Here is a 25,852-nt window from a genome sequence, read left to right as displayed (position 1 = left end):
TCTGACCAGGAAGATTTCTGGACTGGATAATCTAAGTTATGTAAAATGGCTAAAAAACATATCTGTTCATAGGTTCATAGGTTCATACTAGGCTATCTGACCTAGGGCATTTATACACCTAGCCAGAGTGTGTTTGGCTTTCGCCACCCATTTTAAATTAATTTTGCTATGCCCTTTTTCGAGGTTAGTTTAATGTGCCTCTGTCTAACACTGACACAGAAGTGATACCCGGGGTAAACCTACGATCTCCCATCCACTCATCAAGATTCCTCTTGAAGAGAGTCAATGAGGGACTCTGCCTAACCTGGACTGGGATTCTATTCCAGAGTGAAGGGAGCCTCTGGGTTATGAATCTGTCCCTCCAGCATGTCCTATTTATTTCAGTGCTGAGGTTCAAGTCTCTCGAGCACATAGCTCGATGGGATTTGGATTTTCTGAGGTGCAGCATGTCCATTAACTCCGGGTTGGACATGGCTTTATACGTCACGACATGGCTTTATACGTCAGGCACAGATCGCCTCTGAGCAGGCGCTATGCCACTGAGTAGAGCTGGAGTTTCTTTAACTGGACAGCATATGGCATCTGTTTGAGCCCTTTGATCCTCTTGGTGAGGTACTTTTGGGGTCTTTCCAGTTGCTGTAGGTGTCTGGTAAGGTACATCCCAAAAGGGGCATTGTACTCAATTATGGGCCTGATGAGGGATGAATAAAGAGGCACGATGACCTCCCCTGATCTAGATGTAAATCCCTTCATGATTAGGTGGGCTATATAGAATGTTTTTCTAACCACTTTGGCCACGTGGTTGTCAAATGAGAGATTGCTATCAACTTGGGTCCCCAGGTCCATAATTACTACTTCTTCTGTACTTAATGGATTACCACCTATGTGGTAATTTGTGGGCACTTTGTTTTGGCCAAAGGGGATGACTATACACTTTTTGGCGTTTAGCTTGAGGCCATGGCTCTGGTACCAGTTATCTGTTTCTATATGGCCCTTTTGGAGGATGCTTGTGTTGGATGGAGAGTCAATTATGGTGCCCAGTTTGCAGTCATCTGTGAACTTGGTCAGCCAAAGCCCTTCCATGTTGGCCTGTACCTCTGAGAAATATATACCGAACAAGAGAGGTCCCAGGACTGAGCCTTGTGGGACGCCACTTGTAACTGGTTTGGAGTCTGACATGGCTCCAGCAATTCTAAACATGTGGTCTCATGTAACTTCTTCCCATTCATGACAAGGTGGTATTGCCTTAGCCTTTTAAGCACTGAAAGTCCCAACCTCCTCCATTCTTTCAAAACTTGACTTGAAGATTACATGAGAGGCCATAAACTTATTTAATTCAAGGGGTAACCAGCATACTCTCAACACCACTGAGTTTTTACAATGACAAAGCAGCTGTGAGATTAGATTAAACTTATGATCCTATCAGCCTATGAAGATTCTACAACTTTCCTAAAATGCAAATGTTTAAACGTCTGAAAGAAGTACACCATAAGCCATAATATAAGCTGTACATAACTATATACTTTAACACACATGTATCTGTTAACAACTAACAAAATATCTTCCACCTGTAAGAGGCAAAGTCTTGAGCTTAATAGCCTCTTCCCGTCTTCTTGCACCAACAATGAAGACAGCACTCACCATAATGAATACTTTGGCCACCTAAATATACTGAATATTGCAATATCTAAGGTTTAAATACTTTAAGATAGGTAAACATGTGCTTTTCCAGACTGCATGCTCACCTATTTGCATTCCATTTTCTAAAACGTATTCACACCGCAATTTTTCTGTGTCTCATATAACAATTTTTTTTCATATTACTATTCATGTTATATACCACAGTTTAGATGTTTCTTTCCATAATCAAATTAAAATCATCAGTCTTATATTATTCAAGCCAAGACAAGTTCAGTAACTACAGCAAAGATGTAATATACAATTGAAATGCCATCATATCTTTATACAAAACTAAACCAATCTAATTTATAAAATCATTCTACCTAGCTTGACTGGCAAGCTTTCCTATAGCATTCTTAAGTGAATAAAAAAAGCTAAGTGCCTGATAATCTTTCCCCACTACATCATATGATTAATCTACAATGAAAACATCTGAAATCTCCTGATATTTATAAAATATCATGCTTTTCTGCTTTGATCTAATAAGATTAAGTGTTTAAAAATGCATTCCACTGTCTGTTTTATCAAAACAACAACAATAAAAAAATGTTCCAGACATCTCATAGGATTAAATTAATTTAATAACACTTTTTTTCACATCAAGACAATGGAGCTATTGATTATCATTATGACTTGGCTATTGCATAACTCTGTATCCTTTTCACTGTTAGTTCAAACAATGGTAAAGACTTCCCCCCCTCACACCATTTTAACCATGGTCATTAATTTTTTACTACTTAAAATGATCTACACTTATATCTGTAAGTTACTCTTATGCTTACTAATTCTCATATATGTACATTGAATTTAGGTAGCTTGATGAATCCAGTCTCATTACAGAAATGGGATCGCCCCGTCACTATCCCGCTGAACATTTCACAACACAATAAATGTTTCAGCTAAGTATATATTCTGCTTTTAAATATCCAAAGCAAAAAATCCCTTTCTAATAAAAACTTTTGATGACTTAATCAAAGACCTTTATTCAAAGAATGGATTAACTACAAGTGCTTGTTTGTTATTAGCTTGTCTTCTCATTGTCACTTGCTCATAATGATATGTATCCAGTCCTCCAGAAGGCTGATCTTACTACAAGTATACATATGCCCACTTAGAACCCTAACACTTATCCCAAAAAACATATGTCCTTTTTAACACTAATCACAAATCTCAATCTCTAAACCTAACAGTCCCGGCTACTTATTTACCCCAATCTCAAAATGTGGTCACTAAACTAAATATTCAAGTTACTATTCAGACCTTAGATCTCACTCCTTAAACCTAGAACTGCCAGTTGTTCTCTAGCTCTGATCATAAACCTCATGCCTGAAACCTAGAACCCCCAGTTGTTCTTTAGCCCTAATTTCAAATCCTACTCCCTAAACCTAGAACTCCCAGGTGTTCTGTAGCCCTAATCTCAAACCCTACTCCCTAAACCTAGAACTCCCTGCTGTTCTCTAGCTCTAATCTGAAACCTCTCTCACTAGTGCTAATCCAAGTCTTCACTGCCCATGCATAGCCCGTAAACTCAGAGTCACTCCATAGCCCTAACTGCAGAATTCCCACTTACTCCCTTCTCACAACTGTTGTACTTGCATTGCCCACGCTTGAATACCTGTTTATGCAGCAGCACATGCAAGCTGCCAGGAAAACAAGTGCCTGACTGCAAGACTTGAACTGCTGGGATATGAAAAAATGAAGTAAAATTTCAAATAACCATCTATTTATTAAACATTGTGTACCTCCTACTCAGAATAAGTGCTTACAACTTGATAATTATTCACATCCTGATTAATATCTCAGCATTTAAAAAACTCCTGGAAAAAAAGAATATATTATGGTTGAATGACAAGACAGTTATCTGAGATTCAAGTTTAGAAACAAATGCATTACATCCACTTTTATTTCACCTAGTTTCCTTTGCTACAACATGTGAAGCTTTCAGTGTCTGCGTGACATATGTTTTAAAAGCCCTCTTTTTGGACAAATGTCCTAAACATGCTTCATTTTATGCAAACCAAAAAATCCTGATAGTTCAGTGTTCAATGATACTTCAACCTTTTTTTTATTCTCCACAGTGTTCTTTCACCATGTCAGCTGTCTTCATTGACAACTATTCCAGTACCAAATGCTTTTCTAACTACTTCTTCCTCTGTTTTGTAAAAGATCTGTGCAAGAAATTCAACACATTTCACTTTTTATCCTTTAAAAATCAAATACTTCCAATTTCAACACTGTTTCTAGGAATGTAGCAAACAGTTACTTTCAGCATGGCTGCAGAACAGTTCTGCTCATCTCAGCATCACTGGCAGAAGTACTAAGAACTTCAAAAAAGTATTTGTTGTCACAAGGAGGGTATGTGAACAGCAACTATGAAAGGAAGGATAACAAAGAAGAGTGAGGAGTACAAGGAAGTACCAGATTATTATGGCATTAACCTATGGAATACAGTGGGCTATGGGGATCCTTAAGGGATAAAAGTAAAACAAAGAGTTAGAAGGTCACACTGAAAAACCAATCAGAAAAAAAACTAAATGAAAACTCCAGCCAAGCTAGAACTTCCAATGAGTGACCTCCCAAACCTCCTGTAACAGAGGCACATGGGATATATGCAAATTACCATTATGAACATCAGGTGTTTCAGCTATATGGCGATTCTGATTGCCCATGACTTTTACATCTGAAGTCGTTTTAATGGACAATTTCAGGCCAAACCCAACTAACTATTGATATGCATATTTCGGCCTTGTTATGACCTCATCAGCATAGCATAAGCAGAGTGTTTGACTAAGCATAAAAAACACAGGGTTGTTATATCCAGCTGATGTCCATTATCATTAGGCTGACTGCAAAGTATCCGAACTAACAAATTAAAACAAAGAGTTAGAAGGTCACACTGAAAAACCAATCAGAAAAAAACTAAATGAAAACTCCAGCCAAGCTAGAACATCCAATGAGTGACCTCCCAATCTCAATGGAAGTTCTAGATTGGCTGGAGTCTTCATTTAGTTTTTTTCTGATTGTTTTTTTCAGTGTGACCTTCTAACTCTTTGTTTTAATTTGTTAGTTGTGATAGTTTGCAGTCACCTTAATGATAATGGACATCAGCTAGGTATAACAACCCTGTGTTTCTTATGCTTAGTCAAACACTCTGCTTATGCTATGCTGATGAGGTCATAACAAGGCTGAAATATGCATATCCATAGCTAGTTGGGTTTGGTTTTATTGGCCTGAAATTGTCCATTAAAACAACTTCAAATGTAAAAGTCATGGGCAATCAGAATCGCCATATAGCCGAAACACCTGATGTTCATAAGGGTCATTTGCATATAGCCCATGTGCCTCTGTTACAGGAGGTTTGGGAGGTCACTCATGGAAGTTCTAGCTTGGCTGGAGTTTTCATTTAGTTTTTTTCATAAGGAATAAAAGTAGGAATGCGAAACATGAGCAGGGTGAGGAATGGATACATTGAAGGTAATGGGGGATTGAAAATAGTATCAATAAAAGTCTGGAAGAAAAAATGGCTGTAAAAATTATCTGGTGCAATACAGAATACAAATATGTTACAGAGAAGGAATTATATGCAGCTAACTACTGGTGAATAAATGGTGTACCAACTGTCCTCTTGTGTGACTGCATTACTGGATTAGTTTTTGCCTATATGAATGATCTTTAAATAAAAAAAAGAAAATGGATTTACTCTGTTATAGAAAGGAGTCTTGATACAGGCTTCTTTCTTCAAATCATATCTATATCTATATATATAATATATATATATATATATATATATATATATATATATATATATATATATGTGTGTGTGTGTGTGTGTGTGTATGTATATATACAATTTTACATGCTTTATCCTTGTAAATTGATTCTGGACAATATTATTTCAAAATGCACTTAATGAACTTTGACAAGTAAAGTTCATCAGCCTGCACTCTTTGCTGGCCAATAGCCATTGGCTCAAGTCATCACAGTGGTGCGTTATCTGCATACCAAAAATCCCAGTCAATCATCACAGGACAAGCACAGTGTCTGCCTATGAACTGTTGCTGCAAATTGGACCCCTCCTTACCAGAAAGATTATCAGTTTATTATTGCAACAAGAAGAGTTTTGTTAAGGCATCTTGCTTGCTCCATATTGCAGCATATGTCTGGCCATGATGCACATGTTGTTTAAGTGCAGAACAGAATTAGAGAGCAGTGCTTCTATTGCATGTGAAATATACCAGCCTAGTATCCAAGATATCTGATAAGTGTCAGTCAATGCTGTACCACGTGCATACAGAAAAGGCCTGCCCATAACATCTATGTGTGCCCTGCAAAGGAGTAGGAGATCCTCCCAAGAATCTTCACTTGGACGACACAGCTAAGGAAAGGGACAAAAATGTGTCTATAAAAATACATATACATGCAAGTTATTCATATGTATGGGCACATATATACGTGTGTGTGTGTGTGTGTGTGTGTGTGTGTGTGTGTGTGTGTGTGTGTGTGTGTGTGTGTGTGTGTGTGTGTGTGTGTGTGTGTCAGTCTGCATGCTGAGGATATTCAATTGCTTGTTATGGAGATACAAAGCATCATGGTTATTCACCCCAAAACATTGACAAAGCAGCTAAAGAAAGGGAGAAAAAAATGTATGTATAAACACATACATATACATACAAGTTATTCATATGTCAGGGCACATACATATGTGCATGCATGTCGAAAGGCAAGCAAAAGCAGTTTACCAGTCCAGCTCAACATACATCCCTTTACAGTGGCACAGCAGGGTGACTGGTTCCCAAGTTTCAGGATGTGTACTGCTGACAACTTTTAACACACATAGGTGCACAAAGAGGTGAGAAAAGAAGAGAAAAAAAAGAAAACAGAGTAGATATTCTGCTTCTTTAGCCACTAGCAAAAAAAAACAGTCATTTGATATTTCAAAACTGCTGGCTACAGGAGGAATATTGCAGCTATTTATCATGTATTTGTCATAACTCTCTACCACAGATGGCATGATTTTTAATAGTATGGCTATTAAGAAATGTAGGAAAACCTGGAGAACAGCAAACCAATACACACTTTGTTAGTAAGAAAAACAAATTCAACCGAATTGTTAACCTAGGTTTCGTCCACACTGTAAAGACTTCATCAGAGCAATAAAATCTTCTCAAGAACTCCTATTTAAATACCTACCCAGTTCAACAATTAATTCAGCGTTTATACAATGCACTATTTAAAGGAACATACCTAAATTACACCTATACTTAATAAAACCCAATTTAAACATACTATTTGTTATTACAAAATCATTTACATTTTTTTTTAATTTTATACCATGTCATTTAATTCATATACGTTCACTTAAAATAAAAATAAATTAAAATAAAATACTTTTAACTGAACTAATTCATTATTGACTTGAACTACCTCCTACAAAGAATATATTTTAACTTTAATATAGGGGCAATACTAATTCTGTCATTTATACCAGGGTAATTCTGGGCATCCAACCTTAGTTGCCATTTTAATTCACATATATCTAATTGGATGTCTAACAACTTACCCGGAATGTCATTCTTGATTTGTTGAATGACACAAAATTTAAAGCTGTGCTCTGAGTGTCCAGCAATATGCCTAGCATAGGCATTAGTGGACCTAAGATGCCTAATGTCCAAAACATGTTTATTTACTCTTTCCCTAAAGTGCCTGGAAGTTTTTCCCACACAAAATGCAGGACATACTTCACATTTAGCTAAATATACCACATTCTGAGTATGAAATCATAATACCCCAATATAGGAATAAAATAATTATTCACCTTGATGTTCTTAATGGTTTCCTTGATGTGCTTACATGTAATGCATCTCCCACATTTGAAATTTCCTAACACTCTCCCAACACTTAATTGCTTCTGGTGGGACTCTTTCTACAAGATCTCCTTAAAGGCTTTGTCCTTCCGAAACACAAACTTGGGAGCACCACCCATCTTATTTTCAACATTTTTATCTAACTGTAAGATGTCCCAATTTTTCTTTACCATCCACATAAACCAGTCAGCATCCTGATTAAAAGCAGTGACAAATAATAAACTTTCAACTTTATTTTTCAATTCAATTTATTCAACAATGACTACCAACTTGTCTGGAATATGCCTGGAACCTCCCATCAAAATGGCCCTGTAAATGCCATCATCCCTTTTGTGAATGATTTCTTTCATGACATCCTCACACAGGGCCTCAGGGTATCCCCTTCTTTTGAAAATCATAGTCATATATTCCAACTCCCTAAGGAATTCTTGATCATTGCTGAATTTAGGTATGTTAAATAGTATGTTTAAACTGGGTTTTATTAAGTATAGGTGTAATTTAGGTATGTTCCTTTAAATAGTGCATTGTATAAATGATGAATTAATTGTTGAATTGAGTGGGTATTTAAATAGGAGTTCTTGTGAAGATTTCATTGTTCTGATGAAGTTGTTACAGTGTGGATGAAACCTAGGTTAACAATTCGGTTGGATTTGTTGTTCTTACTAATAAAGTGTGGACTGATTTGCTGTTCTCCAGGTGTTTCTTCTTTTTTATGTTGTTGGATCTGGTTATAATTTTTTTCTGTTAAGAAATGAGCTTTAGTGTGTATATTACCTGATCTCATTAAGATGTTATTTTCATCCTGCAGTGTATGAGGAATTAGACTTTTTTATTTCAGATGTTTTAGAACCGTCTTTTTCAAATGAAGAAAAAGGTCACATTTTTTCATAAAAGGTATTATCTGTCTTTTATTATGCGCATACTTTTATATATTAAAAAAGGATACCTGATAAGACTTATGCTCACCCTTGAAAATTTATGGCAGTTTCTATTTTGGTGTATAAAACTGCAATACTTATTCACTTTGCTTCATTTTCATGCAGATAACTCTGCCATATTATTGTTATATTTCAAAGTATTTGTCATGCTTCATACTTTAGCCTAAAATTACAAAAAACATTTTACACGCATTTACTACACAAATTACATTCTTCCCAAGTCAATTATTTTCCACAAAAGCTAATTTGTTAGATCTTCCTTTAGGGTGTTATAGTTAACACATCTTTCTATTCTGCATGCTCCATAAGTAAAAATCTATGATGCAAGAGATGAGTTCATCCTATCATTATGCATAATTTGTTCCTATAAACATCTATTAAGGTGCACCTTTCCACTTCAGGACAATATGTGTATTATGAACAACCATTCAATACAACAGTATAGCATAGGACCATCAAAAAATGGTCTGCAGAATAGAACAAAGCTAATCCGATGTAAAAAAAAATGCTCGGTATAGCTGACCTCAAATAATATTGTTTTGATGTGTGTCTGGATGATAGAGGTTTTGAATGTGTGTGAGGTACTAATATACATTTTATTCTGAACTAGATGCCTAAAGAGAAGCAAAACTGAAAAAATGACTAGAGCCAGGATATCAGCCAACACATGGTTGTCTCAGTCCATAGTATGCTTGCAGTTTTTGCTTATTATCTTGACAGTCTTTTATAGTGAGACAGGGGATCCTGTTATACCTTGCAGAAGGTTTCAATCACACTATCTAAAATAAATCAACTGCACATTAGAGTGGGTACTATTTGATATCCAGGCTGCGAAAATGTAGAACAGTAAATAAAACAATTGCTTGGATAGCTATTGATTATTGTACCCTCATTAATGACATATTCATATCAGAACATCACTTATGCAGTTTTAATTTAAAAATGTCACTTATGCAGTTTTAATAAAATATATATATATATGAAGTTGTATTGATATTTGGCCAAAGAGGACTTGCCAGCTGTACTTGCTTAATGTGTAAGGGAGATGAAGAAGCAGACAATGATACAGTAATAAACTAAAAAAGAAAGATACTTTCCTGATGTTGTTGTCACTGTTGTTGTTGTAGAACCTATAGAAAGAAGAAAAAAAAAATCACCATCTCTTTGCATTAGTCATAGGCCTTGTCTTTCATCCCTCATTTATTTCAAATATTAGAAAGAATGAGGAAAAAGGAAGAAAAAAAAGATTGAGACAGAGGTGGAGATAAAAGGCTTGATTTTTTTCTGCATATTTAGAATGAACAAAGCTGTGTATCTTCAATTAATTATTGCAGGTCTGACAGTGTAAGAATCAGATGATATATTATTAATGCACAACAAAATGTGTGATCTAGAAATCTAAGACAAGTATAACAACATTTATTAACAGTGGATGAAAATGTGACAATTCTTCTTAAAACAGACTTCTAAACCAGTAAACAACATATTAAATTGTTTCCTGTTTGCTCTTATAAGGTAATGACAAATGAATACACTACAAAAGTTATACACAGGCCATCATATGTATATATGTGTATATATATATATATATATATATATATATATATATATATATATATATATATATATATATATATATATATATATATATAGTTCAATAGTCTGAATTCCAATGTCGACGTATTTTTAGTGAAAAGCTTTTTACTGGTGCTTTCTTCAAAAAAAGTGGAAAAAAATATATATATATATATATATATATATATATATATATATATATATATATACACACACATATAGATAGATAATACTGTTAGATAGGTACACACACACTCACACACATATATACACCAGTGAATTTAGACAAGAATTCCTTTGGCGACCAATGGAAACACAGCAATAATTGTGAAAGATGCAGCCTACCATATAAGGCATTACATTCAGGTCAATATATAAGTAACCATCATTCAAGACAATATCTGTAGTCAATACATCCTGAGGTACTTAGAGTAAATGTTATGAAGTGCAGCTTGATCTTATTATTAAGTATGACAGCCATTAAAAATAAATTACAAAATAAAACAAATGGATACTTCAGGGATAGATTCAGACTATATAGATATGTAGTTAACTAAAACATTAAATAACTAACAGAACCCTGTTTTTTTTTATAAAAAGTTATAAAATCAGTCAGAAATATATCCGTTAATTACTGTAGTAACTATTTTCAGACTTTGCTATTTTCAGACTTTATAGTGCATGTATGATATATACTGCTATATATCAAAAATGTACATTTTACGTAGGTAAAACTACTTTTCAAGTTTGAGGATAGAATTTATGTGCTTTCATACTCTATAAAAATATAAATAATGCTTTATGCAGACAAGATGTCATATGCACACATGGAGCTATTATTAGATTTCAAATGTTAGTGGGGTTAGGGAAGACAAGAAGGGGTTAGTAACAGAAACTATATGCTCAAACATGGTGAATTTATTTTGCAGGGTATTAAATGCATGAATAAATATAAATGTAGGTCTAAATGACACTAAATGCATTAAAACTGACGTGAGAGTTATACCCCTTAGGCACTAATTAAGCTGTGGGCATCACAGGTCAGCATTTTATATATCTATCACTACTAGTCAGTACTGATTGTAGTCCAAAGAGGTTTTGCAAAGCTTGAATGTACTCAGTATGCACGTTATAGGGTATATGATATATTTTTACTTGAATTGACTTTATAATGTTTATAGAGTTTTGTTGAACTATTTATTACTGTTAATGATAATAATCATGATGTGGTTAAAATGATAATATGCACGTCTGTAATGGAAAAATTAATAATACGAGTTTCCACAGTTAACCTTACTTCTGGGCCTGAGATTAGTCCTCTTGTTGCCTGGTTTACATTGGGCCAGGCAGAAATTTGTTCTGTCAACTGAAGCACCTGAAATGATGCAAAGATCAGGGCACATTCTGCACAATTCATTTGTATTTTTGTATTTTGTAAGTTCATTAAGGGTCAAAATGGAGAAAATAAGTTAACAGAAACTTGTAATACTCACCAAAACAACCTTACCAGCTGCATAGACATCCTTGGGAAGAGCTGTTACCCTAGGTGTCCATCCATGATGCTTAGTTTTAATTATGAATAACAGTATTTCTGTATTATTTTAAAGGGGTTTGTTGCAGTATGTATAGATAAATTAATGAAACGTGTGAAGTACCAGAAAATGCCTTGTTTAAGAGCAATGCCCTTTTATCAAAATTCTATTACTTGAACTTTGCCTCTCTGAGACTCCTGCAGTTCAATAACAAAGCATTTTAAACAAAATGGTTTGACTTCTGTTTTGAATACAATTAAATTCCTACCTGTTGTTGAGGTTGCAGTCGAAGAGTGTTGAGTAGACTGGGTTGGTGGCTGTGTTGTAACTCCTGTAACTAAACAAAACAATGCATGTACTACTTTTCTGCTTAGTGTTCATCTACAGAAATACTCAGAAATGATAGTAACAAGGTGCTTTCTATACATGCATATACACATTTATTTCAGGCACAGGCAATAATGCCCTTTTTCCTGCCTGTCAATATACTCAGCAAATAATTTCCGTAGTAAGTCTTCAAGTTGTTCTTAGCATCATTTAAACTAGAACTTGCTTTATTATAACTTGGTATGTTATATTAATCAGGTAGGTGTATAGCAAGTAGGTTTGTCTAAATGCTCTATATACAAGAAGAATGTTCTCTGCTTAAATATCTTTATAAGACACTGTACAAGGCCAGATACTTTAATATTTTATAATAACCTAACATTTCACATCTATGGATGCCCTTTATATTTCTGCTGTACTTGTTTTCCAATTTACTTGTGCTAGTTCTATTATAAGGTTTCCTTATTATATTTCTGTATTCTAGTTTGGATCTAATGTAACCTACAAACAAATATTTATTATACCATGACCCCCCCCCCAAAACGCACTGCTGGGCCAAGCGTGCCCATAATTAATCAATACTAATAATGGAAAAAGTCGTGTCGCCGGACTTTTCCCATTTTTCTAACTTTACTAAAACTTTGTCTCGCGCTGTTAAAAATGTTTTAAATGGGTTTAACAGTTTAAAAAACAAACGGAGATCTCCGCATTGCTTGTTGTCTTGCTTGGTTAAACCCATTTAACAGCATTAGAACATATTTTAAAAAACAAGTGAGAAAAGAGTAATCGAGAAAACTAGATCTCCGTTGCTTTAATGTTAACACAGTGTTACATTTATTTTTGAGTTTGTCAGACAGAAATAAACTCCGCCGCTATAGCTTAAACTTAACTATGCAAAACTCATTTTGCTAAAAAATGCTTGCTAAAAAATTGATGCTGCACCGCGCTTTCTCCTTGCTTTCCCGTGCTATGCCTGCATGATGCGATGCGCGGAGCAACAGGAACTGCACTGCTTAAGAAAGGCAGCATGCAGAGAAGGGCAGCTGTTTTATATTATATTTAATAAATAGTTTCTTTCTTAAATAATGTCGGTTACTTTTGATAAATAACATCTCGGGTGGGTGGTGCGCCATTTACCCGGTAATTCGGGGACACCTCGGGGCACTCGGACGGGACCAACCCGCCTTAGGCGCTCGGGTAAACAAGATTACTACACCAATAATATTTTCTGACTTCTTAGACTTTATATATCTTTTTATACAACCTATATTTTCATAATTGCCATTAATCAATTAGCTGATATAATTCAGAAAAAACTCAAACCTGGATCCTTCCATATACCCAAGTCCTTAAATGAATTAATTGCTATTTTAATTATTCACCCTTCAGTCTATGTCTACCAAATCTCACATGCTTAGTTTTTGATATATTTATTGGTAAATTATTCCCCTAGATTCAAAAAGTCACTTTAGTCAAGATGTTTTGCTGACATGCCCTGTCTGTAATAGATGCAATCAGTTTACCCATTTCCAAATCACCTGCATATAGACTATAGAACACCTCAGATGAATTTAAACTGAAAGATACAACCTAAACAAGTATGGGCTTTGGGCATAACCTGTGGGATGCCTTGTCTCTAACTTAGAATGTCATCTCTCCAAATGTTGTATGATATCTGTGATGTCCACTTTGAAAGCTGTACAGCTACCCATCTTTTGATGGATAGCTGCATGGCTTAGAAATAGGACATGGCAGAGACAAACTGATCTGACAGTTTGATCAGTCATGTTTGGTTGAAACACTGAAGTTATTCCTAAACAGCTTCCCTTCCTGTTATCCAATCCTTGCAAAAGTTAGCATCCACCAACACTTCCTGTACTATATTTACAAACTCCCTCTCCAACTCAATTAAGTAACATCTTCCAACTGCACTGTCAAAATATTCCCCTTCTATACTCTTCATTTGTATGCAGCCCACCTTCGTGCACATGGATGACATAGCACATCTATAGCTAATGCCTCCGTTTTCATTTTCCATTCTTTCTTCTGTTGTGTTATTTCCCACTGTTGTCACCTATCCTGATTGTTTCATATCTAAAACAACATTTACAGTATTGGTGGCACTACACTGCAGACTCATGCTCTTTGACAACTTTGAAATAATATTACCCCCATGAACTATGACATTCTTGTAGGTATGAATAGGATACTATATAACAAAGGGGATGGAGGTAACATTGGCATTTGGAGAGTCATTACTTTTAGAAATTAAGTTACACATTTTGAAGGCTTTACCAGCTGCCCTCATATATAAAACTGTAACTCATAAAGTTACAAAAATTATTTTGATGAAACCCAGAGGTCACAGGGACAGGATGCCTCTTGATTTTCCACAGATAAAATACAAAATCTTACACCTAATTATTTTCAGCTTCAGCTTCCATCACTTGATTACATTACCTGAAGACTTGATCTGTCACATATGTCCAAGACTGCAGTCATGGTGTTATAAATGGACATATGACTTTATTATAAAGATTCATCATTAAGTCTGACAGAAATCAGAATGGAAACCACTAGCTACCCATTGACCCCAAGCTCACAACAGGTCTGTCATAAATGTCATACTCAAATGATGAGATCACATGCAATGTCTGAAATACTCATGTTTAAAGTACTGAAGCTTACCTCTCAAACTGCAGACATTGGAAACACACACAAAGGCCCTTGAAAAGAATATAGAGCCAGCCAAGAATCTGAGCATCTAATTAGTTTAACATGTCTTACCAAATTGTACACAACTCTTTCCTCTTCCAATAGTAATATGGGATGCTTCTCAGAAACATGTTTAAAAAAGCAGTGTGACAAAAACAATGGAAAAAATATAAGCACATTATCAAAGAGACAGTGCAAAATCTGTAGACTTTAAAGAATTATATTGTAAATCTTTACTACATAAGGTAATTTATTTTTGCATTTGAAAAAGGAGATGTAAATCGTATGCCCACTTTATTGGTGCAACTAGCATGTTATTTACGTAGTGCAGACTGCTTTAAAAATCAAGTGTGATGAGGGAGGGATTGAAAAAGTTGTGTAAAGGGGTAAATCAAGCCTACGAATAGGGGCATACTACTAAAAATAAGTACATCATGTGCAGGGTAAATCAGGACTGAAAATAAAAATATCCTTCCGAAATAAGGACAGTTGGGAGGTTTGTTCTGAAGTAATGGTTGCTACAGACAACATGCATCATTTCATATGGTTTGATGTTAAAATCGGAAGTACACAGTACTTCACATAGAACAGTTCAGAATATGATTTTTTTTTATTCTGCCTAAACTGCAAGTTTCATCAGAAATACTAACATTATTTTAACAGGAAAAATAACATGTACTTGCGGAGTACATTAACTTATGTCTTAAATTTGGGCATTTGTAGACTTTGAAAATGTTGCTGTCTGAAGTACAATAATATATGTCCTAAAGTATGTAATTTAGAAATTATTCCTTTGGGTTATTAGACATTTTCCTGTGACAGTTGCCTTAGCATATAACAAAAAATAAATAAATAATAGAATAATAAAATAAAGAAATAAATAAAAACACCTGAAGAGAAACATGGCCTGAAATTCAGAAGCATGCATTACATGTCAATGCAGTAACTATTGTGAATAAGAAGCTTTGTACTACACAGCTCAAAGCTAAATACCCATTTAGGAAGAGACGCTTTAATGTGTCAGTGTTGTTAATTTAATAAAAATGTTTCAGTGTTTTTAGTTTAATAAACAATTAACCTAATTTAGTCTTTAAACTTGGATCACACATCCTTGCTCTCAACCACTCATTCAACTCCCTCTTAAAACCAGATGTTGAGTCCTTTTCCTTTGTCGTAAATATTACTTGAAGGAAGGACATTTTTTCTCTAGTAACCTCCACAAAATTGTTTGCATTTCTTGTTTCATGTGAAGGGACATTAAAAATAATCCCAGTGGTTGCACATAATAGGCCATTATGTTACCTTTGCTCTTATGAATCAGAATTAGGTCCCCTGCTAATATTCTGCAGTTGAATGCGAATAAAGAAAGTTTTCTTAATCTGTCTCTATACCGGAATTGCACACCTTTGTAGATTTGCTTAGTAAAACTTCTTTGAATTATTTCAGCTCTATTAATAAGGTAATGATTATATATACTGATTGATGATTCATATTCAATGTATGATCTAATAACTGATTTATAAATTGGAAGTAACTGCCCAGCATTCCTGCTGCAAATAGTGTTTAACATAATTTTAAGCTCAAAATAGCACCTCTTGACCACTTCAATATAATGTGTACCACAGAAAAAAATATTATCTATAACTCACAGGTTCATAGGTAGGTACTAGGCTATTGGCTCAAGAGCCTACGTAAGCCTAGCCAACAAAGTTCCCTGGCTTATGCCACCCAAGAAAGTTATTTTCCTGTGCCACTGTCGAGCAGAGACACAGAAGTGATCCCCGGGGTGTATTTCCTATTTCCCATCCACTCATCAAGATTTTTCTTGAAGAGTGCTAATGAAGAACTTTGCTTGACATAGATATGTAGCCTGTTCCAGAGTATGGAAAGTCTCTGGGACAGGAATCTGTCCCTCCAGCATGTCCTGTTTATTGTGGTGACATGGTTTAGGTCCCTAGAGCATATAGCTCAGAGGGATTGGGATTTCTTTAGGTATAGCATGTCCAACAGCTCTGGATTTGACATAGCTTTATATGTTTGGCAGAGATCACATCAGAGTAGGCGATATGCTACAGAGTAAAGATGGAGTTTTTTGAGATGGTCAGTGTAGGGCATTTGTTTGAGGCCAGTAATCCCCTTTGTGAGGTACTTCTGTGGCCTTTCCAGCTGCTGCAGATGTCTTGTGAGGTACATTCCAAAAGGGGCATTGTACTCTATAATGAGTCTAATGAGTGTTGAGTAGAGGGGAACAATGACCTCTTTTTTCCAGGATGAGAACCCTTTTATGATGAGGTGTACCACTTCGAAAGACTTCCTGACTACTGTGGCAATGTGACTATCAAAGAAGAGACTACTGTCCACCTGGGTCCCAAGGTCTCATCACACATTCATTGTTAAGTAGATTGCTGCCTATGTGGTACTTCATGGGTGCAGAGTTTTTGCCAAAGGGGATGACAGTGCACTTTTTGGCATTGAGCATGAGGCCATGGCTGTGACACCAGGCATCTGTCTCAGCGAGGCCCTTCTGTAGGATGTCCACATCATTTGGAGACTTGACTATGGCTCCTAGTTTGCAATCATCTGCGAACTTCATTAGTCAGAGGCCTTCTGTGTTAGCCTGTACTTCAGAGAAGTAGATACAAACAGGAGAGGTCCCAGGACTGAACACTGTGGTACTCCACTTGTCATTGGTTGAGGTCAGATTTGGAGTCTCCAACTTTTACAGTATGGGTTCTGTCAGTGAGCCAGTTGGCAACCTGTTTTGTGATGTAGGGATTTATACCTAGTTTAGTGAGTTTAGCTATAATTCCAGAATGGGGGATGGTGTTGAAAGCCTTGGCAAGGTCAAGATAGGCTGTGTGAACCACCTTACCCTCATCTACGGCTTTGCTGACTGCCTCAAAGAAGTCAGTCAGGTTCAGGAGGCATGATCTGCCTTTCACAAACCTGAACTGGGTGGGATCCAGAGTTTGGAGGTTACCAATGTCTTTTTTATGGGTTCCATGATGATATGTTCCATGGCCTTGCAGACCAGACTCATCAGGCTAATAGGGCAATAGTTCCTGGGATCAATGGTGGCTCCCCCTTTGTGGAGTGGGATAACTGTTGCTGTGCTCCATTCAGTGGGAACAAAGCCTGATGCGAGGCTATTATTGAACATGTTGCTTAGGTGGGGAGCCAGTTAGTTCTGAAGTTCGTGTAAAACGCAGCCTGGGATGTTGTCCGGTCCCATGGATGCTGTGTTTTTGGCTTTAGAGAGTGCAGCTTTTACCTGCATAGTTGTGATTACAGGGACTCTGCATTCTACCTGTATAGATATGGGCCCTTTAGGGGGTGAGGGGGAGTAAAGTTAGCACTGAACCTGTCTGCCAGGATGTTGGCAATATCAGTTGGTTCTGTAATTTTCGTGCCATTGTGCTGTAACTCAGTAGATCTGGGTATTGCCATTGAGATTCTTGACATAGCTATAGAATGCTTTGTGGTTGTCCTTAGAATTAGTGGTGATTTTGTTTTCGTAGCTAGCTTTGAAGGATCTTGTAAGGGATCTCAGCTTCTTACTGAGGCTGACCAGGGAGTTCCTCTACTCATGGGATTTTACTCTCTTTTGCAATAGTTTCTTCCTTCTGTTGTACAGTTTGTTTATGGCAGGGGACCACCAGATTGGCTTCCTTTTTTTGGAGGATAGCGTCTTAGTTCTGTTTGGGATAGCACAATCCATACAATCATGTAAGTGCTTATAGAGTGCATTTGTGTAGGATTCAGCAGTTGTAACTGTATTGTCCATCTGCATGGGTCTCATGAAGTTCACCACTTCTGTCTTAAGAAGCATGAAGTTGGCTTTGGAGAAATTTTTTACTGTGTTTTCCTTAATGGGGGTGAGGGCGGGATGTAGATATCAAGGGTGATTAGCTTATGGTCGGATCGGACCAACGAGGAGTTAACTTCAGGTGTGGAACACTGGTCACTCAAGTTGGTAATGACTAGGTCTAGGATATTGTTGCCCCTGGTGGGGGTGTGGATAAGTTGATCCAGGGCATTGGAGTTTATGAATTCCAGAAAGCGTTGAGCTACGCAGTTGGTACACGAGTAGTTTTCCCAGTTAATGGTGGGGTAGTTGAAGTCACCCATTATTAGGGTGTTTGGTTGAACCCTAATACTTTCCAGTTAGTCAAGAAAAGTGGAGTGAGAATCCTGGGGTATTGTGAGGGATCTGTAGCAAGCTACAATTTGGATTGCAGTTTTGCCCACAGTTAGTTGCACTTTGATAACCTTAGATTCATTATGCTGAGCAACTAGCCTGGAGGTGTGGATATCCTTAATTAATATGGACACACCTCCGCTGTTGGTGTTTTGAACCAGGTTACATGGCCAAAAAGTGTGTTATGAGTTATAGCCTGGTAGTGCAGGGGTGCTCTCTGGAGCCTTGAACCAGGTCTCAGTTACTACACAGATATCGATGTTCTCCATTTTAAGGAGTGCCTCAAGTAAGTGCATTTTGAGATTTAGACTTCTAGCATTGACTAGCATTACCCTCAGTTTTTGCTTGTCTGGTCCTGTTACGGTGGTGAAGTTGTCATTTGAACCTTGCCTAAAAAGGCACTATGAGGCAGCAAGAGCCTTAGCCAGTATCCAGAATCCCAGGGGCGACAGGTGCAGGCCATCTCTGGCAAAGCATCTTGGTCAGTCGAGCATGTCATCCCAAGCAGACAGATACTGGATCCCCTTAGAATGACACTAGAAGCTTAGCCAATTGTTGAGGTCAATCATTTTGTCCTTGTACTGCGGTATCATTTTGGATGATGGCAGAATGCTACTCAGGACTAGGGTCATACCTGCCTGGGCTACAAGATCGGAGAGCTCTTCCATGTCTCTTTTCATATAGTTCAGGGAGGTACATCTCAGGTCATTCACACCGACATGGACAATGACAGAGTCATATTTGTACTTGTTGTGGAGTGACCTGAGTGCATGGGTTATGTGGCAGTTCCTGGCACCTGACAGGCAGCTGACAGCAACCTTTTCCTTGTTTAGCCTGGTGAGTGGGACATCAGTGTGCCTGACTATAGAGTCACCTATGACTAGTGTGTTAGGTACGTTGTTTTGCCCTATTGGCTGTGGTTGAGTGGCACACTGAGTCTATGGGCTATGTGTCATTTGGGTTGTGTTGAGGGATGAAGGTTGCTTGCATTTCTGCTTTGGAGGTCTCTGTTGCTTAGACAGATTATTATTGAGAGCCTCTGTGAATGTTTTTGTATTACTATGTGTGGATTTTGGTGGTGTAGATTTAGTGAAATTATGTGATGAGTGTGGTGTGGTGCAATTGTTTACCTTCTCCTCTTGACTGTCAAGTTCAGTCTTGATTGTAGAGAGCTTTATCTCCATTTTGGCTAGATACGTGCATCTCTCACAGGTTGTAGTGTTGGGTGGTAGGAGGAGAGGGTTGTCTGTGTACATGAGGCAATTACTACATTGCCTGAAGATGCCCAGATTCATCAGACAGACAGGAGAGAACACTGGGAGCTGACCCTTGGACATATAGTCATCACTGTCCAAGGCAGTATCATTAAGAGAATATGGGTAACCTTTGTTTTGACTACCAAAGTGAACCAGTTTAGATTTCTTTGTGTTAAACCCCATACAACAAGTCTTGATCTAGGCATTTAACCTACCCAGAACATTTTGCATACTGATTTGGTCAGCTACATTAGTGAACACTAAGACAGCATTCCTGTGATCTGCAAACTTACTAACCCCAATCCCAATAGATTATGGGGAATCAGATATAAAAACTGTAAAGAAAAACAACACATTGGACAGACTTCTGTGGGACATTAGTTCTGAAAAAAATTCAACAGTTTTGACACAGCCCTTTCTTCTGAGCCAGTTCATTATCCACCTTCTAATGTTCCTTTTAACTTGGTATTTAAACAATAACATCAACATCTAACTATCAGAAACTGAATCAAATGATTTTGCCAAGTCCAAACTTATGACATCAGCAACACGTTCAGTATCCAGAGTTACCCAAACACACTGACAGAAGTTTTGTAAATTAGATAGATATGAATGGTTCTCAGTGAAACCATATCGATACAGAACTATACTTGGTGATAATTTAAATAGGAATAGTTCCTTTTAAACCCCATTAAAACATTCAAGTATACAATGTAAGCTTATAGGCCTACAATTATCGAGTGAAGAAAAATCTCCCTCCTTGTGGGCAGGAACAATAATAGCATTCCTCCATACATCTGGAACAGGATCAACCTTTAAGGATTCTTAGAAAAGAAAAGATAAAAAAGTAGAAATACTTTCAATAATATTTAGCAGAAAAAAGCATTTAGGCCATCAGATCCAGCTGAAGTTGAGAGTATAATGACCTGTGCATGCTTATCTAGAAAGTTAGCTGTTATTTCACAGGATAGCACACTATCTGTGAAGTCTTCATTTGGCCCAAGACCATCAGTGATAGTCTTAGTTGAAGTATATTTGTCCAAAAGCAATTTAACCAAAAATGTGATCTCAATAACAGAGTTATATCTGCCAATAATATTTAAGGCCCAATTGTTGTTTCCTTCTGATTTGTTTTAAGTGTTTAAAGATGGCATTCTTGTTACCAGATCTGTGAACTGCAGAGTTCTTTTCAAGTACTTGCTATATGAAGAATAAAGGATTTTCCTAAAATGGTCCCCGGCATTTTGGTACCTATTTTTTAACACCTCATTGGGGCTTCTTTCATAGGCTTACCATAGGTAGTTCTTCTTTATTTTAGCTTTTCAAGCCTATTTGTCCCCTGCTGGTATTTATATTTCTGTGGCTTGGAGTGAATTGAAGAAACAAGGTTCTTAATTAAATCACAGGCCTAAAGCAAATGCCCTATGCTGACCATCTAAAAAAACTCCACCTATACTCTATCGCATATCATCTACACAGAGGTGATCTCTGCTTAACATACAAGGTCATGTCAAACCCAGAGCTGTTGGACATTCTACACTTAAAGAAATCCCAATCTCTCAGAGACACATGCTCCAGAGATCTAAACCTTGTCATCACAATGAACAAAACATGCTGAAAGGATAGGTTCCTGACCCAGACACTCCCCAGACTCTGGAATAGACTGCCTGTACATGTCAAAGAGAGCACCTCTTCGGCCCTATTCAAAAGGAAACTTGATGATTGGATACAAGATAGGAAATTCACCCCGGGGATCACGTCAGTTGCCCTGCTAGACAGGGGTCCAGGGAAGTAAATACTGTGGGAAGAAATAGCCAGGAAATTGTTATGGTTAGGCTTGTATAGGCCCTAGGGCTGAGAACTTAGTACCAACCTATGAACCTATCACACAGAAAACTAGTAACACATTCGCTAACAATCAGCAATTTGGGCAACTGTACATATTTAATTTATTTCACAATACTCTACTCTGAAAAATGTATTCCTTGGTCCTATGGATTCATTAAAACTTCATAGGTGATAGTTTCAACCTCAAGGAAGCTTTTTAAGCCTAGCCATGCTTGCCAAATATATCTGACAAATTTTGATATCCTAGGGTTATTTATGTAAGTTTAGGCACGCGTGGGCAAGCATTCATAGGCTTCTTCTGTTTACTTTAGACATAGTTGCCAAACAGGAGTAAATTTCTGATTTCCCATCCACTGGTTCAAGTTAAGTCCGACTTAGATTAAGGAAGAACTCTGCTTCCCATAGATGGAAAGACTGTTGCACAGAAGGGGTAATCTGTGAGACACATACCTGTCCCTGCAGCATGTCCTATTTATGTGGTAGACAAGGTTTAGGTCCCTAGCCAAGGTAATTCTGATGCTATTTCTTTTGCAGATATGCAACAGGTCCATCCCAGTGGGTCAGAGGAAGCTTTGTAGGCCAAGCATAGATTGTCTCTCAGCAGTCTGTAGGGATCAAGTATGAATATAGGGCTTCGAGGCAATCTGAGTAGGATATGTTGTATATACCATATATTCCCTTTGTGAGGAACCTCTGTGAACACTCCAGTTGTTGCACATGAGTGGTTAGGCACATACCTAACAGGGGTATTGTACTCAATCATTGGTTTGATGAGGGATGAGTACAATGACCTCCTTGGACCTTGATCCCATATCCTTGGTTATCAGTTGTACAGCAAAGAATGATGAACTCAGTACTGTAGATATACTCTGGTCAAAGGCCATGCGACTGTCTACATAGGTTCATAGGTTCATACTAGGCTATCTGCCCTAGGGCATTTATAAGCCTAGCCAGAATGTGTTTGGCTTTCGACACCCATTTAAAATTTATTTTGCTATGCCCTTTTTTGAGGTTAGTATACTGTGCCTCTGTCTAACAGTGACACAGAAGTGATACCCGGGGTAAACCTACGATCTCCCATCCACTCATCAAGATTCCTCTTGAAGAGAGTCAATGAGGGACTCTGCCTAACCTGGACTGGGATTTTATTCCAGAGTGAAGGGAGCCTCTGGGTTATGAATCTGTCCCTCCAGCATGTCCTATTTATTTCAGTGCTGAGGTTCAAGTCTCTTGAGCGCATAGCTCGATGGGATTTGGATTTTCTGAGGTGCAGCATGTCCATTAATTCCGGGCTGGACATGGCTTTATACGTCAGGCACAGATCGCCTCTGAACAGGCGGTATGCCACTGAGTAGAGCTGGAGTTTCTTTAACCGGGCAGCATATGGCATCTGTTTGAGCTCTTTGATCCTCTTGGTGAGGTACTTTTGGGGTCTTTCCATTTGCTGCAGGTGTCTGGTAAGGTACATCCCAAAAGGGGCATTGTACTCAATTATGGGCCTGATGAGGGATGAGTAAAGAGGCACGATGACCTCCCCTGATCTAGATGTGAATCCCTTCATGATTAGGTGGGCTATATAAAATGTTTTTCTAACCACTTTGGCCATGTGGTTATCAAATTAGAGATTGCTATCAACTTGGGTCCCCAGGTCCCTAATTACTTCTTCTGTACTTAATGGATTACCACCTATGTGGTAATTTGTGGGCACTTTGATTTTGCCAAAGGGGATGACTATACACTTTTTGGCATTTAGCTTGAGGCCATGGCTCTGGCACCAGTTGTCTGTTTCTATGAGGCCCTTTTGGAGGATGCTTCTGCCGGCTGGAGAGTCGATTATGGTGCCCAGTTTGCAGTCATCTGCGAACTTGGTCAGCCACAGTCCTTCCATGTTGGCCTGTACCTCTGAGAAATATATACCGAACAAGAGAGGTCCCAAGACTGAGCCTTGTGGGACACCACTTGTAACTGGTTTGGAGTCTGACATGGCTCCAGCAATTCTAACCATGTGGGTTCTGTCCTTGAGCCAGTTTGCAATCCATCTAGTGACATAGGGATTTATATTTAAGCTGGTGAGCTTATCTATAATGCCCGAGTGGGGTATTGTATCGAAGGCTTTTGCGAGGTCCAGATAGGCTGTGTGGACCACCTTCCCCTCGTCAATGGCCTTGGTGACTGTTTCAAAGAAATCAACCAGGTTTAAGAGGCAGGATCTGCCCTGAACAAAGCCGAACTGGGTAGGATCCAGTGTCTGTAAGTCCCCAATATCTTTATTTCTGAGGTCCATGATGATCCTTTCCATAGCTTTGTAGACCAAGCTAGTCAGGCTTATGGGGCGATAGCTTCCAGGATCTGTTGAGGCACCACCTTTATGGAGAGGGACCACTGTTGCTGTACGCCACTCTTTGGGCACATATCCTGTAGTAAGGCTGAGACTGAACAGTAGTTTTATGTTTGGGTTTAGCTCTTCTTGGAGTTCATGTAGGATGCAGCCTGGGACACCATCTGGTCCCATTGATGCTGTGTTTTTGCTTTGGAGAGGCGGCTCTTACCTGAGCATCTGAGATGTCAGGGGCAGCACTCTGCTGGGATAGATATTTGCCCTTTGGTGGGGAGGGAGAAGTTTGCGCTGAAGCTGTCAGCTTGGATGTTGGCAATGTCTGTGGGTTCAGTGTATTTTTTGTCATTTTGGACTAATTCTGAGCATATCTGGGAATTACCACCCAGGTTCCTAACATAACTAAAGAAAGCCTTGTGATTATCCTTAGTGTCCTGTGCAATTTTTCTCTCGAAGCTGGCCTTAGACAATTTTATGAGTGCCCATAGTTTTTTGCTAATACAGATCAGTGATGCCTTCCCTTTTTGGGATTTTGCTCTATCATTTAGTAGCTTCCTCCTTCTATTGTATAGCTTGTTTATGGCTGGGGTCCACCAGACAGGACGTCTGCCTTTGGAGGATTGGATCTTGGTTTTATTTGGGATCGCATGATCCATGCATTCCTGAAGGTGTACATAGAATGCATTTATAAAGGATTCTGCGGTCTGGGCCGTATTTTCCACAGGCCCGGGGGCTTTGAAGGATTCCACCTCAGTTTTGAGGAGTGTGAAATTTGCTTTAGAGAAGTTTTTCACTGTGGTTTTCTGGGCAGGGGGTGGGGTCAGGATGTGAATATCCAGTGAGATTAGTTTATGGTCTGATCTTACCAGTGAGGATACACTTCTGGTCTGGAGCATAGAGTCCCCATGTTGGTGATGATCAGGACCAGTATGTTTTCCCCTCTTGTGGGAGTGGTAACAAGTTGTTCCATAGCATTTGAGTTTATAAATTCTAGGAACCTTTGGGCTAGGGTGTTGGATCTAGAGTAATGCTCCCAGTCTATGTTTGGGTAGTTGAAGTCGCCCAATATAATGGTGTTTGGAGAGACCTTCATATTTTCCAGTGTTCTGAGAAAGGCCAAGTGGGGTTCCTGGGTTTGGGAGGGTGGTCTGTAGCAGGCTATAAACTGGAAGGCAGTTTTACCCACTGTTAGTTGCACATGGATAGTCTCTGATGCTTCGTGCTTTGCCACCAACCTGGAGGTGTGGGTATCTTTGATGAATATCGATACTTCCCTTCCTTTTGTGGTTCGGTCCATGTTTTGGGGCCGAAAAACATGGTATGAGGTATAACCTGGTAGTGCTGGGGTGCTCTCGGGAGCCCTGAACCAGGTTTCTGTTACTGCACAGATATCGATGTTCTCCATGCTAAGGATAGTTTCAAGTGCGTGCATCTTGAGGTTTAGACTTCTGGCATTGAGTAGCATTACTCTTAGTTTCTTATCCCTTGTGATACCTATGGAGGTGGGTTTGTCTTCTGAGCCTTGCCTAAAAAAGACACTATGGGGGTAGCAAGAGCCTTTGCCAATATCCGAAAGCCCAGGGG

The 25,852-nt window shown here is 38.1% G+C and overlaps 1 protein-coding gene across 2 annotated transcripts in view; it reads right to left on the bottom strand.

Moving 5' to 3' along the window:
• Positions 1–25,852, bottom strand: part of LOC122800842 (probable GPI-anchored adhesin-like protein PGA55) — an 813,969-nt gene that overhangs the window by 550,668 nt on the left and 237,449 nt on the right. For both annotated transcript variants that reach the window (XM_044070155.1, XM_044070156.1), the window contains 2 exons: positions 11,858–11,926; positions 9,580–9,612 (listed from right to left, as the gene is read on the bottom strand). In XM_044070155.1, the coding sequence (XP_043926090.1) occupies positions 9,580–9,612; positions 11,858–11,926 (102 nt within the window). The remainder of the gene's footprint in view (positions 1–9,579; positions 9,613–11,857; positions 11,927–25,852) is intronic.

The sequence above is a fragment of the Protopterus annectens genome, chromosome 4.part1 (assembly GCF_019279795.1).
Source record: "Protopterus annectens isolate FY-2018-M chromosome 4.part1, PAN1.0, whole genome shotgun sequence".
NCBI lineage: Eukaryota > Metazoa > Chordata > Ceratodontiformes > Protopteridae > Protopterus > Protopterus annectens.
The sequence above is the reverse complement of the archived record's forward strand: the minus strand, read 5'-3'. Positions and strand labels throughout refer to the sequence as shown.